This window comes from Kogia breviceps, chromosome 2 (genome assembly GCF_026419965.1).
Source record: "Kogia breviceps isolate mKogBre1 chromosome 2, mKogBre1 haplotype 1, whole genome shotgun sequence".
Taxonomy (NCBI): Eukaryota; Metazoa; Chordata; class Mammalia; order Artiodactyla; family Physeteridae; genus Kogia; species Kogia breviceps.
In genome coordinates this window covers 189,196,095-189,214,566 of record NC_081311.1, presented here as the reverse complement: position 1 = coordinate 189,214,566, position 18,472 = coordinate 189,196,095, and the positions used below count along the sequence as shown (strand labels likewise).

At 39.5% G+C, this 18,472-nt stretch overlaps 1 protein-coding gene across 4 annotated transcripts in view; it reads right to left on the bottom strand.

Annotated features, from left to right (window-relative positions):
• NYAP2 (neuronal tyrosine-phosphorylated phosphoinositide-3-kinase adaptor 2) overlaps positions 1-18,472 on the bottom strand; it is a 423,148-nt gene that overhangs the window by 200,024 nt on the left and 204,652 nt on the right. For 3 of the 4 annotated variants that reach the window (XM_067027008.1, XM_067027007.1, XM_059052009.2), the window contains exon 7: positions 5,321-5,424. In XM_067027008.1, the coding sequence (XP_066883109.1) occupies positions 5,321-5,424 (104 nt within the window). Of the gene's footprint in view, positions 1-2,123; positions 2,692-5,320; positions 5,425-18,472 lie in introns of those variants that run through there. The other variant, XM_067027010.1, reaches the window with a different exon arrangement.

Genomic DNA, 18,472 nt, shown 5'->3' with positions numbered 1-18,472 from the left:
CAATGCACAGAAGCTGAAATTAAATAAGAACATACCCTTTAAGTTTACATTACTGAGAAATGTGGGCAGGCATCGAGTGGCTGAAATTAGAATCCCTTTCCATGTCCTTGTTTGAGTATTTATGTTACTGTACTCAGGATTCCTTTGTCTTCAGTCTTCCTAATGCTGTCCAGGCTCCTACCAGTTTTGGGTGCAAATGTCCTGATTGTCTGAGCGTTACGGAAGCCCAGACGTCACACACAGGCTGACAAATGGCAACAGTCTGCTCAAAACTTTCGGGCACAGCACGCTGAGCGTGTGGGACCAATCAAAACCCCCCACCACTCTGAAGGCATTAAAGACCAAGAGAAAAGACAAAATTAGACTGTGTGAGAAAAACATTTTTTCGAGGATATAGAGAAAGAGACATTTATCGAGAGAGATATTTAGTAAGTCAACCAAAGTCATTGGGTGTCGCACTGTAAACTGGGTAAAGTCTTTGTCGGGGAATCCTCTTAAATTCTCAGTCTTAGTCTTTCATATGTACTGGTCCCTAATTTCTATCTTTGGATGATTTAGCTCCCTTTTTTTAACTGTATCTAGAAAACAACTTTGACATCCGGGCGTGTCCAGGAACACACCCTAGACGTGCATCAAGCTATGGATGCTAACACGTTCTTCCATTATCTAGGAAAGCTGGCCACACGCTGGCGTCCAGACACAGCCATGGAGCCCATGGGAAAAAGGAAGGCCTTCTACTCTGCAGGAGCCCAGGCAGGGTCATCAAGCGAAAGGAGGATGTTAGGAGCTTGGAGGGAGTCCAGAGGACTGCCATCCAAAGAAATAAATGTTTGAGAAATAATCCTGAAGGGGCAAGTTGAAAGGAACTGGGCCTGTTTCCCTGGATAACAGCGTATAAGCGCACAGCACGGACCAGCCTGGCCAAGGCCTCTTCTGGGTAGTGAGAAGGCAGCTCTTAAGCCACACAGGGCCCACAGGACAAGAGATAACGGCTTCAGGGGCGATTTTTAAATTTCTAGAGAAATGCAGGGCTCTCAGATTTTGAAATGTATGTCCAAAGGAAGTGACAGATGGCTATCTGTTACCCCCTTCCCAACATCAAGGATAATCAGAGATAATCTAGTTTAGAACAATTGACAAACCTCAGAGAGAAGGTGAGTTCTCAGTTCAACACTTAGGTCACTGTTAGCTCTCTGATTCCCTGATTTGACTTGAGAGGCTGTTACTTAAAAAATGTGAAGTGTGCGGGCTTCCCTGGTGGCGCAGTGGTTGAGAATCCGCCTGCCGATGCAGGGGACACGGGTTCGTGCCCCGGTCCGGGAAGATCCCACATGCCGCGGAGCGGCTGGGCCCGTGAGCCATGGCCGCTGAGCCTGAGCGTCCGGAGCCTGTGCTCCACAACGGGAGAGGCCACAACAGTGAGGCCCGCATACCACACACACACAAAAAAAAATGTGAAGTGTGTGTGTCCGTGAGTGCGTGATTGTGTGTGTGTGTGTGTGTGTGTGTGTGTGTGCGCGCAAGATAGTGGGCAGAGTATGTGAGAGTTTGTGTGTATCCATGTGCATAAGTGTATTGGGAGTGTGTGTGTGTGTGTGTGTGTGTGTGTGTGTGTGTGTGTGTGTGTGTGAGAGGATGTGGCTCTCATCTCCTTCCTTCCCAGAAAAATAAGTACAAACATTTCTTGGGAACATTTTTCCAAAGAGAGCTGGCACTTTTGTCTAGAGACACATCCTAGTTGCTCCTTCCTTGAAGGAAAGCCTGGCTTTCTCATGGCCCTGCTCCTTAGTTTCTATTCCATCACCTGCTGCAGTAAAACTAGAGATGGCCCCATCTCCAGATTAATAGGGGTCACTAACACCATAGTCCAGAGATGAAGGGATCACATGAACATCATTTGCTGTCTATAGAAGCACTCACACTTCTTTCTTCTGAGTACACAGCTTTCTACTTTGCTACAGAAGAAAAAATGTGATGTGCTTCAAGTTCAAAATATTTCTCCTATACAGTTTTGCTTTTATAAATAAGAAAATAAAATAGCTTTCTCATGGAAGCTGCAGAAATTCAATCTAATTTCCAAAGGTTTGCTTTATGACAAATGCCAAAATATGTGGCTGCTTTGCCATAAAATTCCAAGCAAATGTCACATTCCCCTAATTGTCCTGTGACTGTTCTATTTATTCAGGAGTGAATTGAGAAAGAAAAGATCTATTTTTCATCTCACCGAGTTTTAGAGAGTATTATGCGTTGTGTAAGAAGCTCTAAATGCTTTGGAACTCATACTTCATTCTTGAGCTTCCCGTCTTCTCCTACGTATTTTAAAGTTCCAGTCAGATGAGACTATACATTTCTACAAATCTTGTGTCTCCTATATTACCTGAAGCCGAAACAGACTGCATAGCCAAGCAAACATTACCTCCACTTTTATTTTTACACAAATGCCCTTGGTGGGCAGTCACTATGCGCCCCGGGCTCCTTGGCGGGTCAGTCAATCACTACTGTCTCCAGATTCTTTAGGGGTGGTCCATCATCATTGGCCTAAGCTTCTGGGGGTGAGCGTCAGTCCCTTTTGGCCAGCTCTACCCATCTCTGCTGGAGTAACCTCCGTCCCTTCTGTCTCCTCCTGCAATACTTCTTAGAAAGCTCCAACCATGATCTGAAGTGGTGGGTGAAAAACTAGTACTGAGGGAGCTGAAAAGAGATAAGATGTGAACAACCTGGAAAAAAAAAACCCACAGCTCCTTCTCTATGAGCAGAAATGTCCTGTAATATGGCTTCTTAAAGCCAGACTCCTCAATAGATAAGCACTACTGCAATTATTTCAGTGACTGCTTTTGTTTGCCTGAAACAGATCACATGGTCTTCCAAAGATTTCCTAGTAAGAAGTCTATTAATCGTCTATTAAGCGTTCTGTGTTTTAATAACTATCAGAAATCCCGGCGGGGGAAAAACACTTTTTAAAAAAGTGACCAGGATGATTATTTGTTGGATAATGCTAGGTGTTTCCTATCCTAGTTTGTGTATGAATGAATATTCAATGTTTTTAAATGTCTTTCACCATTGCCTGGGGTGACTCAGCCTAGGGCAGTGTCATCCTGGTTGTAACTTAAGGAGACATCTCAGTCAAGAGCATGGGAATTAGGTGAGAACAGGGTCTTCAATAAGAACCCGTTGCCTTTAGTTCAATTCCAAGTTGTAGGAATGCAGAGCAAGGTTCTTCTGAGCCATGTTTACCCCGTTAGTGCTAGCATATGGGAAGAGGTGGATACTACATCTAGTCACAAGCCACAGGGGACAGACTCAGAGGCCAGCCCCCTAATTTGCAGCCCTGACACCCCTTCTATGATGTGGCCGTGTGCCAGAATTTCTCCTGGTTGGAGAGAAAAAGTGCAGCATCTAAGGAACAAGAGGGTCTTTCTCCTGTTGCTGTATTTTGAAGAATGATGAACATCCTACCAGGTAAGCGAAGAGCTGATCATGCAAAGGCACAAAGTTGTACCTTGTTTCTGTTCTGTAAGTTACCCCAGGAAACTGCTTTCACTGAGAATTGAAGGGGCGTAGGATGAAACAACTATAAAGATAATTAGGGAAAAAAGCAAATGAAAACAAAGAACACAAAACCTCTCTGAGCTACCGAGGTAATGCAATAGCAAGGTATATATACTTGGAAAATTGATTGTATTAATGCAATCCTCTGCCAGCTAGCTAAAGTTCTCTCCTTTCTGTATTCAAGTTTTTAAGCTTTGAAAATCTGTAAATGTAATATTTTGGAATAACTTTAATCAACTAAGGTGGCAATTTATCTTAGTGAGGTTAATTGTGTTATTTATTTATTTATTCATTGTCTTATTGTTTCTACTTCTTTTATACCCAAAAAAGTATTTGAGGTGGATTCATTGGGTTACAAAGCATTTAAAATGTTAAATTAAGACACAAGAAATTCTAAATGGCACTTGAGATGCTCTTGAGAGGAGACTCTCATCTCTTGCATTTGTAGATATCTCATATATTCATGAATCAAACCCTGTGCATATTTAAGCCAGACCAAAATACTCTAAAGCACCCTGTCTCCCATTAGAAAAAAATGCAATTATTCTTCCTGGTTATGTTTTTAAAATAGCTTGACATTTATATAATTGATGAATATGTAATTTGCTAATCAGTAATGGACAGTTCCCATGGAGGTATCATTGCTAGTTTTATAATTTACAATTTCAGAAAAGTCTTATGAAAGTGAACATTAAAGCTGGGAAGCAGAGAGAAACCACTCCAGGATGGCATTATCCTATTTAACACCCATAATATATTTAACTGTAACAACAATTAAGCTTCACAAATTGTCATTGTACTGAATTCCTATTGGATGAATTATAGATAGAGCATTTATATGTAGTGATTTTTCCCCATACTATATCCTCCATACACAAGCATGTACCCATGAACATCAGAGCAACATATTGTACTATAAAGGATTAAATGATACTGTAGCTTATGCCTTTATTTCTTGTATCTTTTCTCCAAATGATAATAGAGATCTCATATACCATGCATAAACACTTACATTCCCTTACTGAGAACATTTCTGATATTTTTGGAATAAGAGAGAAAAGTCATTTATTTAAAGATTGCCTTATTAATCTACAGTTTTGGGCAAATACCTAGATTATCTGGTTGGTCAATTTGTCTTTATGGCCAAGAAAAAAAGACTAGCTGCCATGTTCAATCCAAATGAGTTGGTATATGAATATTTATCAGGACATCAATATTCACTGTCTTACAATCATGCTCCAAGCTAAATAAAAATAAAAGTAAGACGGCCACAAATATTACAGTATAATAGGATAAGAACTAAACAATATGTACAAATTCATTGACAACATCTGTTCAAGTGTTGTGGACAAAACATTTAAAAAGAAATCTACATAAAACAAAGTCGGTAAATTTATCAAACGTTGATAAATTTTCGGAGACAGTATAAAAGTACACAAAACATGGAAGAGAGAAAGAACTTTAAAAAAATAACCACTAAGCCAATACATATAGTACAAGTTTACATTTATATTACAGATGATGGAAACCAGAGACAAAAACGATTTGGTAAGAAACAGCAAAGAAAGTTTCACCAATCACAAGGAAGAAAGACCTTCCTTTTTGGATGAAAACACAGACGGCCACAGCTAATCCCGCCCACCCATACACACACAGAAAAATAAAAGCAAATGCAAAAGTTGTTACAGCAACACACGACAGACAGAGGTGGAAAGCGTTTGGCATGTCGCATCACAGGAAGTCAATCACGATTGGCTAACGATGATGGTACCTGACTCTGTTGCAGGTCACTGGCTTGCCTGAGAGGAGTAACGGATGGAGGGGGCACACCTGATGTGGACGCGGACCGGCCTAGTTTGCAGCTTACTTTCGGTTCTGTGAACAAGGGGGAAAGACAGAGCATTAGCTGAGCAAAGTCTGCAGGGATGAACGGGATCCCAGACTTTCTTCTGGTTTTGCTACACGTTCTTTTAATACACTGAATTCTTCTGATGTTTGCTAATCATTGGCAGGTGATGAGACAATTTCATAACAATTGATTCTAAAATGAGCCTTGTTCACAGATCAGCTCCTGGGAATAAAGAACAAACCACTTAAGTTCCACGCCTTGTTGCCTTGCACACTTTACCCTACTTAGAGTGAATTTCTATAGAGTGATTACTGGAGCGACAAAATCCCATTGGGGAAAAAGCCAGTGACATGACTATTTTTGGTGCTTCATTTTCAGTCTTGTTCCAAGGGTCTTGTGTGTCCTAAAATGTCTTTTCCACCCTCTCCAAATTTTTCTCCCTCCTTTCATTCTTTCTTTTCTTCATTCGTTCTCTTATTCTCTCCTTCTTTTTCTAATTTCCTAACTTTCTAATTTTCAAGTCTATATTGTTGTGCTGATTACTTTCACCATGTTTTCAATGTAACATTTCTCTAATTTAACTTCATTTGTTTTTAATTGTATAACCGCTTCGAAGACTTTTGACATCTTTCATAATAATATTATTTTTCAAAATTAAAAAGCCTTCCCCTAACTCTTCCTCTATTTAAGGAGCCTAAATAAGCTGCCTAGGTCATTATCAAGATACTTTGGAGACTGCAATTTGGGGAATGGAAAGAGTTCCCTTCATTCAAGAAGCTCAGAATTTATGGTATACAGAGGACACTGATTTTCAGACATATTTGAAGGTATTTATAAAGGAGAAGAAGGCATAAAAAGAAAAGTTGACATCTGTGCTTTGGCCACAAACTTTTATATTAGCTGTCAGTTTCTGAGTGCCTAGTATATCCCAGCTTCTGTTTGGCCTGCACTTAAATTATCTCTAATCTTAAAGATAATCTTTAGAGTTAGCTATAAATGCTCCCAATTTACAAATTAGAAACCTGAGGCTCAGCAAGGTTAATATTTGCATTGCAAATACACAAGCACTTTTCAAAAACACCTTTCATTATATTAATAAATTTGACTTAAAGATGAAACTCTGAACTAGTGGCTTCAAATGATATTACATCACTAATTTACCAAGCAGTGGCAGGCTGATGCTGGAGAACAAGTTCTGTGCTTGGATAGGAACACTATCTCTATGCCACTTTTATATATATAAGCTGCTCTTCAGAGAAAAGCTTTGCTAGGTCTGCATCACGTGACCTACGGCTAACTTCAGCCTCTGCTAACTGCCTTCTGGCCATTCTCTCCCCATCCTTCACAGACTCCAGATACAGATACAAAGAATAAGATAAGTCTGAGTCCATTCACACAGAGACCTTTAAATACACCCTCACCCCCACACACCTTTCCTCTCCCAACCCTGCTTCAAACTATTAAACAATGCCTCACATCCACATTAGAATGATTATCTTAAGGGATACTAATAGCCTCTTTCTTTGCAAATTAGATAGTCTTTTTCTCTGTGCTTCTGATTTAGCAAGAAAAATAAGACAACAAGCAGGCTTTGGACTATGAGATGACTCCACTAGCTATATGACTTTAGAAAATGTTTTTCATATCATTTAAATTTTATTTCTTTTCAAAACAAATGAATATAATCATTTACTCATTATTCAGAATCCATTTATTTTATACCTGCTATGTGCCAGGGACTATACAGAGTGTGGTCACCAAAAGCCCACTCTTGCCCTAAGAGAGACTTACAGTCTATCCAGGAGCAAAGATATTAAGCAACAATATATGCATTTGATTATATAAAAGCAGCTGTGATCAGCTCTCTTGGTGGAATTATCAGTGGTAGAAAAACATTTGCTGGGGGAATGAACAGGTGTTAGAAGGATGCTGACATCTACTTTGTGGGCAGTAAAAGTTAAAGAGCTCATTTGTTCTTTGCTCTTTCAACAAACATTTATCAAGGGCCCACCACATACAAAGCACTACAGTGGATGCTAAGAATATGGGTGAGGAAGACACCAATTTCCCATATTTTAATGAGGTTTATGCTTACTCATGGGGAGACAAACAGTATGACTAAAATGGTTTCCTGAAAATTCAGAAAAATTAGAAAGGAGAAGTACAGGGTGCCATGGTATCATAGATCAAGATATGCCTCATGTTCTGGGAGCTAGGGAAGGCTGGGCCCTAAAAGAGCTGTAGTATCATAGGACATTTGTCCTTCTCTGTCTGGCTCACTTCACTTAGTATGATAATCTCTAGGTCCATCCCTGTTGCTGCAAGCAACATTATATCATTCCTTTTATGGCTGAGTAATATTCCAGTGTGTGTGTGTGTGTGTGTGTGTGTGTGTGTGTGTGTGTGTGTATGCATCTCACATCTTCTTTATCCATTCATCTGTCAATGGACACTTAGGTTGCTTCCATGTCTTAGCTATTGTAAACAGGGCTGCTGTGAACATTGGGGTACATGTGTCTGTTCAAATTATGGTTTGTGGAATCTAAAAAGATGATCTAGGGCTTCCCTGGTGGCACAGTGGTTGAGAGTCCGCCTGCCGATGCAGGGGACACGGGTTCGTGCCCCGGTCCGGGAAGGTCCCACATGCTGCGGAGCGGCTGGGCCTGTGAGCCATGGCCGCTGAGCCTGCGCGTCCGGAGCCTGTGCTCCGCAATGGGAGAGACCACAGCAGTGAGAGGCCCATGTACCAGGAAAAAAAAAAAAAAAAAAAAAAAAAAAGATCTAAATGAACTTCTTTACAAAACAGAAATAGACTCACAGACATAGAAAAAAAAACTTATTTACCAAAGTGGCAATGGAGTGGAGGGATAAATTAGGAGTTTGGGATTAAAATATACACATTACTATATATAAAAGAGATAACCAACAAGGACCTTCTCTAGAGCACAAGGAACTGAACTCAATATCTTGTAATAACTTATAATGGAAGAGAATGTAAAAAAAAAGAATATATGTTTATATATATGTATAATTGAATCACTTTGCTGTACATCTGAAACTAACACAACATGATAAATCAACTACATTTCAATAAAAAAATTTAAAAAGACAAATACAAAAAGATCTACATTATTTAAAAAAGAAAAAGCTGTGATAATTCACACCTGCCAATGGTGCTGAGCAGGTGGTAAAAGCTGAAGTAGGGAGGATCCTGGATACTTAGGTTTATTTTCCAACCTACCCAGAAGTCAAAACTATCTCAGGATGTATTCCTTTTATTCACTTTATTGCTCATATAGTATAAAGAAATAATGAATCACGTATTCTGGTATCTAGGAGAGTGGGGATAGGTGAGCTAATGATGGATAAAAGATGGAACCGTTTCCACCTATGATGCTTATGGCTTCACCTCTCTCCTCTCTGTTGTTTTCTATTTGTCTTTTTGTCTTGTTTTGCTTTCTCCCTCTGCACTTTCTCCCTCAGAATGTGTGTGCTGTCATGGCTTCTTGTGTATAATCTTTTCCCTCTTGGGTCACATGGAGGTTTCTACAGGTCTGTCCTCTCCTCACCCTCTTGCTTGACGTTAAGCCCCAGCGCCTTCTAGAGACTAGGGATTAATTAGGAGTTTGGGATTAAAATATACACATTACTATATATAAAATAATAATAAACAAGGACCAAATGATAGCTTTTTCTCAACATCTTAGGTATCCTTCTGATTTTCCCATTTATAGGAGGAACATTACCTCCATTTTCCTAGAAGCTTACTTTTTACGTTCAGAGCTTTCTTTTCCTCTCTCTATAAAGTTAGTCTTGTGGTAATTTTCTTTCTTTGTGATTTATTTCAACTCACAGATGCTACCACAATTTACCAAAATTGTGGTAGCATCTGTGAGTTGAAATAAATCACAAAGAAAGAAACAACTTGAGCCAAAAATAATTTTATATATAACATAGGTAATATATATAATTATAATTATATATAATTAAATATATGTGTGTGTGTGTGTGTATATATATATATATATATATATATATATGTATATGTAAAATCTACCTGCTGGTCCCCATAACCATAGTTTCTCTGCTCAAAACTAACTTGTACACAATGCCAGGCGGAACTTCTTAAATTGCTTGCAGATCACACACCTTACTCAAAAGTTTAAAATTTCTCCCTATTTCATATGATAAAAACTTCAAACTCACTTGTCTAATTTTCAAAGGTCCCCCTGTGATCTGGCCCCATCTGATCTGATCCACTGTGTTCTCCGTGGCTATCTGCTCCCCAAAGCATAGACAACTCAGTATCTCTTCTCGCTCTCCACATCTGACCCTGCTTCTGTCCTTCACAAGGTGTCCCCACGCATGGCCTTTCATCAGAGCAGATGTTATCTATTTTCTAAGGCCTGCTTCAACGTGCACGTCTATTGTAAAGCATCTTGCAACCTTGTTGACCTCTTTCTTCCAAATAGCCTTAGCACGTATATACCGTTTGCACTCCTTGCTCTGGCTCTGAGTATTTATGTTGGTGAGGACCACAGAGTAAGTGTTCAATTAATATAATTTTTTTTTTTTTTTTTTTTTGCAGTACGCGGACCTCTCACCGCTGTGGCCTCTCCCGCTGCAGAGCACAGGCTCCGGACGCTCAGGCTCAGCGGCCATGGCTCACGGGCCCAGCCGCTCCGCGGCAAGTGGGATCTTCCCGGACCGGGGCACGAACCCGTGTCCCCTGCATCGGCAGGCGGACTCTCGACCACTGCGCCACCAGGGAAGCCCAATATGATTTTTCTTTCACTGAAGACACTCAAATTAACCTAGAAAACGTCAATGCAACTTCTAAAGCAAATTGTGGCAATGACGGTAACATAGAATATGTTTTAAGGCCTGAGTTGAAGGTCTGGCTCCCCGACTTACCAAGGCAGTGATTCTCATTCAAGGGTACATGATTTTCTAGGGAAACTCTCCCTAAGTTTTGTGCAGGTGATTATAGTATCTACCCACCCACTCTTGAAAATATGAGTGTTCAAATATAAATGTGTCCCATGATGACATAACCTATCACTCTAACTTATAAATGAACCTAATTTCCCAGGACGCATAAATCCTAGCATCTCGTAAGGAGTCATCTTTTATTGTATAAAAGAAATGTAAAGCATCTATCAGAATCCTGGCTGACACGTTTTCATAATAAGCCCAATGTTTCCATATATCCCTTATTGCACTAGCACATTTAGTCACATGGAGAAAATTCAACATTTTTTTCCTAGAAAAGGATGGCAAATAATGTTTTTTACTATGAGGTTCCTTTAAAGGGTATGTTGAAGAGATTATCTGATGAGTGACACAATCCGATGCCTTTTATATTACTCAACGTACCTATGGATTAATTTCCCCTGCTAGGTTTCCAGTCAGACTCTGACTTAATCAGCCTCTTCCAAGCATGGAGAGTGATATCTCTAAAGCACAGACTGAAACTTACTAAAATCCAAGCAAACTCCCAATTTCATCATGACCCACAAAGGGCTTGCTTTGCCCCTATTGGACAGTGGTCCAGATCGTGTCTTGGTTCATCCACCCCCTTAGGGACTGCAATATAACCACTAACCACGCATCATACATGGCGGCTGACTTTGCCAGCCAGCCACCCTGTAGCTTTAAAGTCAGGTCACCCAGCGGTCAACTGTTCAATCCCAACATGGCTCATAAGGGTTATGACTTCACCTGCAGTAGCAGGCTGAGATGATTACTTATGAATTCATTATGCACACATGCGTACACCGGCAGGTGGAAAATGCACACATTTGTGTGTGTGTACACACATATACATACGTACACATATATACATACATACACACTCCATAACATTGTTGCTTGATGGTATCATGTCATAAGGACGATTTTTTTTTAAACTGTGAGGCTTCGGTTTATCTTTATCATACTCATTTAGCTCCTCTTTTCTGTTTCACCTTGTTTTTGACTTAAATACATTTGGAATCTAGTATGGTGTTTGTGGGACCTAGTTGGTGAAACAAATCCTTATGATGTTGGATCCACCAGGTTTCTTTGGCCAAAAAAGTTTTCTAAAAAGTCTCAAAAATCCTAGAAAAGATTCTATTTTTATAACCAAGCCTCTTAGAGAGTCTCTAGGGCTGTGACATCAAAGTTAAATCGTCCAGTTCACTTACCTTTGGAAATACACTGTACTTTGAGCCTTAAATAGTGAGGCTTAGGAACCACAAGACTAAAAACAGTAAGTTTTCATCCTAAATGTTGTTAATATAAAAATTGCCAAGGCGTTTGGGGGTCAAAAATGATGGACATATGCCTCAAATGTTAGCTAAGATAAGGCTTTCCTGCCCTTAGAAAAACTCATTCCATTAAAAGGTTAATTATGAGCTAGAAAGTATCTATTCTCCCTACATCCAAGGAAAAACCACTTCTTGTGTAATAAACTACGAATAACCATCCTAGAAATAAAAGTTGATGTTGTTTGTGCAATTTCATTGAAGGTCAAGTGTAAAGAGAACAAGAAAGAATGTGCGAGAGAGAGAGAAACACAGAGAGACAGAGAGAGAAAGGAAAAGGAAGAATGGAAAAAAGGTAGAAGAAGGAAGGAGAGGGTGAGAAGGAGGGAGGGAGAGAGGAAAGAAGGAAGAAAAATACATTAATTTTAATTCCTTGAAATAAACCATCATCAAGACATTATCACGTGATCTTTCCAGGGTAATAATTCATCATCATCTTAAAGTTCCTATTAAGTAAGTGCCCATTGGACTTTGTTACTTAGAAAGAACTATTTTCTCTCTTTTTATTCTTCTTGGATATAAACTTTCATTGCTTTTTTTTTTTAAGGATGGCAATTTCTCCATCATTTCTCATCTTCCCTGTAAGGTGAACTGAATTTCTGTTCAGGATTATGTTCCTTGGTATTGTTACAGGATAATCCCCAAGGCACCCACAGCTACTATTATGAGTACTAGAGTCCTCTTTGTTTTCAGAAAGCAAAGACAAATGATTGTTCTCAACCCCTGGATCTACAAAGCAATAAGAGATTAGTGTATTTTTACGAAAAAAAACCCACTTTCATCTAGCATCAAAGAAATAAGATCAAATTCTGGGGAGACATATTTTTCTCCATCTTGTTTTATTTTTTCAATACATAATATTTTTCTCTACTAGCAGAGACATATTATGATTTTCCCTAGTCAATCATGCTGCTGAAAGTTTCTAATCAATGACTTAGGGCTACATGGAGGTCACAAAAAAGGCCTTTTATTTAAAACACTGAGGTATGCGTATTTCAAACTCTACTTTCATTTCTGGGAAAGGCATTTTTTTTGAAATAGCACACATGCTATTTGAAATAAACTGATGCCTGAGTAATAAGGGGCAGTTTTGCCAGGACTATGTTAAAACCTTCACAGATTCCAAACATTTTGTTTAAAAGCTTCCATCATACATCATAGCAAACACAGAAGATGTCCTAATATCCCACATTAAATGTAAATTTTTCGGTATATAATCTGAATACATTTTTATAATTTTGCTTTGAAATTATTGGACTGTGAATAATCCAATTAATTCATGATTGGTTATGATTTCTAGACAGTAATCATGCACACTCAGGAATACTTACCAAATTAGACAATCTAATCTAGAAACTGTTTTCAGATGTAATGGAACTGTTTTAATACTAAATTTATTAATTAATTAAATTGACAATGTCACATTTTGTATAGATTTAATTAGACATTCATGCATGTTAATGTGGCAGTTTCTTTGAAATTTTGGTGCTTCATTTTTTAATATCAAGTTTTTTTTTTTTTTTTTTTTTTTTTTTTTTTTTTTGCGGGCCTCTCACTGTTGTGGCCTCTCCCATTGCGGAGCACAGGCTCCGGATGCGCAGGCTCAGCGGCCATGGCTCACGGGCCCAGCCGCTCCGCGGCACGTGGGATCCTCCCGGACCGGGGCACGAACCCGTGTCCCCTGCATCGGCAGGCGGACTCTCAACCACTGCGCCACCAGGGAAGCCCTATCAAGTATTTTTATAGATCCTTGAGAAGCCCATAGACCTAGGCACTGTCACTATGATGGTAAAAGACAAACATCTGATCATTGCTGTGATTATTTTGTGACCCTGGAGAAACTCTACCCTGGGAGTAGACATACTTCTCTCTCTCCAGCCTTTCACGGGACATACCTCTAAGGAAGCAGCTGATGTGGCACTTATATGGCATTGAATGACTCCGAGCATCCTTCAGTTATGGTCCAAATCCTAGTGTTATCTGAAGGGTCAGATAGTAAAACTACTGATGCTGGAGTAATTGGTAATTCTCCTTGGGAATACTGGAATTCTGGTAAAGATCTGGGTTCTCTGGTAAACCCAGAGAAAAGTGAGGTGGCAACGTGGTGGATGCAATTTATGATCCAATGACAGACGTAGAGAATGAAAGAATCCATTGTACAGAGGAGCGAATCACATGCATGTGGGGTTAGGAGTACTCATTGTACTTCTAAATATCTGAGGCCATGGATTTCCCTTGCCTTCCACTTTCTTATGTAGAGAGAATATAAATCATGCCACTTACTGCACAGGGATGTCCTTGATGCTGGAATGCACGGTTAGTTTCTTACATGGCAACATAGCACCATGTAGCATCAATAGTTTTTTTTTAATTTGACAGCCTCTTTTATTAAAACACATCATTTCTGAAATGCCCTTAAGATCTTCATCACTTTAGCTGTATATGAAAACGTGCTTTTTTCAAAAAATACTTGATTCCACATTAAAAGAGAATTAAAGTATATGTTTATAACGGAACATATTTTATCTATTTAACAAGTAATGTATGCTCCTTAATTTCTTAAAAATTATTACATAAAAAATTCATCTGCCATAATATACAGAAAAAGGCACATGTTTGTATCAGGATCAAATGTATATTACCATGGGGATAAAAATTTAACTTCATGTTATGGGGTCAAAAATAGAATAAACAAACAAAAAATAGAATAAAACTCTTTCATCCCCTGATATTAGGAATGGATACATGGCAAAAATAAGTTAACATGTGTTGAAAATATGTGACATTTTACTCCTAAATAACAAAATAAAAGGAAAGAAATGCCAGACAAATTTTACATCTCTCACCTTATTAATATAAATGACACTCAAAACTGGACATAACACTAATGCTATTTCCTCTTCATACAGTTGGCTTTGACGTTTGTTGAAGAGCAAACATCCTGAGACAAAATGTGGCCAGATATTGAAATTGTGTGTGGTCCCTATAGCATGTTCTATTACAATAGCTATAGTTCTTATGATTCTGCCTTGAACCACTGTCTGTTATAGACATAAACTAAGCAATACGTGTCTTGGGATAAGATCAATATGAGACTATACATGGATGGGGACTTCAATCTGATCTCCAGTAATGGCCATGTTCATTCATTCTATAGCAGAACTTCTGGCGGGCTGTAAGACGCTTTTGGGAGGTGGTGACCTGAGGTAAAAACTATTTTCGTAAAAATACTAAGACGTTATTTATTTTTCCACTGTGTTGACAAACGCATCGGAAGTCCCAAAACAGGGCTGGATAAATCTGCTGATACCTTAGCACATCAAAGCAATAGCACCAAACTGGGGCTTCCCTGGTGGCGCAGAGGGTGAGAGTCCGCCCGCCGATGCAGCGGACGTGGGTTCGTGCCCCCGTCCGGGAGGAGACCACATGCCGTGGAGCGGCTGGGCCCGTGAGCCATGGCCGCTGAGCCTGCGCGTCCGGAGCCTGTGCTCAGCGACGGGAGAGGCCACAGCAGTGAGAGGCCCGCGTACAGCCACACACACAAAAAATAGCACTAAACTGTACTAGTAAGTAGGTACTTTTCACTGCCACACAGACTTGCATATTTGGCAGACACCTTCTCAAAAAATGAATGAAGTGAGCTTACTGATTTAAGGAAGACAACTGGCAGTATTTGTTGACAATGATACATTTGAGCTTTCAAGCAAATAGTAAAATTCTGAAACACTTGTATTTACCACTGTGAGCTTGACAGCACTCTAATACTTAAAGACTTTTCTTAGGAGATCAGTGGCAATATTAATAAACGTGTTGTATTGATTTTTATAACAAATGTGTCAACATATGGAAGATTTGCATGACTTAGTGAACCGATATTTTCTAAAAGCACCGTGTTATAAATCATTCATGGGGGAGGGGGTGGGCCCGGGGCGAGCCGGAACCCGGGAGCGGGCGCGGGGTGGGGGCGGGGACCTGGTGCAGCTGGGCGTGAGGCACTCGGAGCCTGACCCTGAGCTGGTCCGCGTGGGGAGAGCCGAGCTCAGGGGGCGTCAGAGCCGGAGGCAGAGGAGTGAAGTCAGGGCTGAGTGGGCGGAAGAGAGCCTGGGCTAAGACATGGCCACTTCTCACCCAGTAGGACACATGCAGCTGCCCCGGGCTGATGCTGTTCGTTGCCGACTCATTGATACTTTCTCTCCCCTTGAGCATCTGCACGGCTTGAGCAAAGCTGTGCCATGGTACACTATTCGAGAGACACTTGATCCTTCCTGTCAGAAGAAACATGTTGGGAGATCAACACGAGCTTGTGCACTTCTCCATAAAGCCTCGTCATGCAGAACGGATTACACATGCCCAGAGGACTGGTGGGCACCCTTCGATTGTGCTGCAGCGAGCGTCCACCTCTTTCCCTGTGGGCTGGACGGGTCCTCGAGTGTATCCTTTCATGCCACTCATTTTTATCCCACGGCTTTACGATCTCTCTTGCCTCATCATTAGCCTATTGACTTATGTTTCCCTTCCCAAACTCCATTTTCTTTTCATTCTCACCGGTTCTATTCTTGCCCTAATTATGTCCCATGCCTAAACCAGAAAGAACTCCACTCTGTATGTTTTCTTAAGAGAAAACAGGTCCTCTCTTCAGAAACTTTATAATCTTCCTCATCTTTTTGAATACAATTGTAATGATGGTTGAAATAGGTGAGAACTCACATTGAATGAAAGGGTAGGAGTCATTTTTCCTTTTACGTTGACCATTTTACACATTTGAATGTTATTTGAATTGTGATAGGGACAATTATATTAAGTCTCTTGGAGTAGGATTTGTGCAACTGCTAAGACCTAGTAACATTTGAAGGGCTCTTAAGTGTAGTAGATATAAGGTAGTCTACACACTTAGAGGTGGGGTGGAGTAGTCTCACAAGGAATTGGACATGGGAAGACCAGTTGCATTTCTTGTGTTAGTCTAATAATTTGAATGAATATTTTCTAATAGAGATATTGGTACCTATCAGCAAGTGAGCCAACATTTACATTTTTACAAATATGTTTAGAAAGATTAAGTACAAATAACAAAACTCACAATGTATGTAAAGGCACAGCTAAGGTATTAGATGAGCCAAAAAAATGACCTAAAGAGTAAATGACTCTAAAACCAATCATACATTTTATGAAATGTATTAGAAGCAAAAGAATGTTTGGAAAATCAATGACCTCATTTGATTATCATCCCAAACAAACTGCTCAGAAAGGACAGTATAAGTACTCACTTCCTTGTTTCATCCTCACTATTTTGGGGAAGTTTCCCACTTTAAAAATAGTCTTTTGGACTTCCCTGGTGGCACAGCAGTTAAGAATCCGCCTGCCAATGCAAGAGACAAGAGTTCAAGCCCTGGTCCGGGAAGATCCCACATGCCGCGGAGCAACTAAGCCCGTGCGCCACAACGACTGAGCCTGCGCTCTAGAGCCCTTGAGCCTAGAGCCCGTGCTCTGCAACAAGAGAAGCCCGCGCACTGCAACAAAGAGTAGCCCCCTCACCGCAACTAGAGAAAGCCCGTGCAGCAACAAAAACCCAACACAGCCAAAAAATAAATAATAAAAATAAAAAGTAAATTTTAAAAAGTCTTTTAATGCAATCAGGTCAAAGGCATTTAAATACACAACAGTATTTGGTGTCATTGACCAACTGTGGTATACTATATGCTTTGAACTGTTTTATTTCCTCCCCACAGTGAGGAGGGTTTTAAATTAAGTCACCCACATTTCCTATTTCTTGTTGACAATGATAATTGGCAAGTATTTGCCTTGTGGGATTAGGGATATAGATTTCAGCCGTGGAATAAAGTAAATAGCAGTAAATATATGGGATTCCCTGGATCCAATGGACAAATCAAAATAGAATAGCACTAACCATTCTTTTCGGTAAAACAGCTGATTATGAAGCATGATCACTGGAACAGAGGATAGGTGGATTGCCTGAGTGGGAATCACCTGGCAAGCTCATGAAAATTATATCTTATTAAGTATATTCTCATGGTAGAAAGGCAGGAGGGATTTTGCAAAGGGAAGTAATTTGAGACTAACAGATTTCTTTGAATAGAGTAATTTGTGTGATAAACATTAAGACTTTGTTTAGACTTTTAAAAAGCAATTTTCCAGATCATAAAGAAGGCTGTTATAGATAAGGAACAAACAGTTCTCTAGATCAAAGCTCTCCAATCTTTTTCCTCTTGTGATTTTGTTTCCCAGAAAAACATATATAACCTTGAAGACCTCCTTAGTAATTTTAATCATTTTATTTTATCACATTTTTTGTGTGATATGGAGAAGCAAGTTGAAGTAAAAATTTAGACTAACATGTTGCTAAATATTGTATTTTAGTGTTTATTATTATATAATTTTAATAATCATAAAATGTAAGCAAATTTTTTACTTTTGCCATTTTATAAGTGATCAAGCTTTTTTAAAAGAAAATATATGATTTGTCTACAAAAAAAAAATCATTCATGGGTAAAAATACACTTAAAGTCCAAGATAGACCAATGGATTTTAATGTAACAGAGCATGATGAGCTTATTGATATGTAACTAACCCTTACCAAACTGTTGTTTGTTGAGTTTGAGGAAAGTATTATAGAAGAATATCCACAATTATATGAAAAGGCTATTAAAATATTCCTCCCCTTTGAACTATGCATCCGTATAAGGCCAGATTCCTTTTATACATTTTAACCAAAGCAACATATCACAACAGATTGAATCCAAAGCAGATGAGA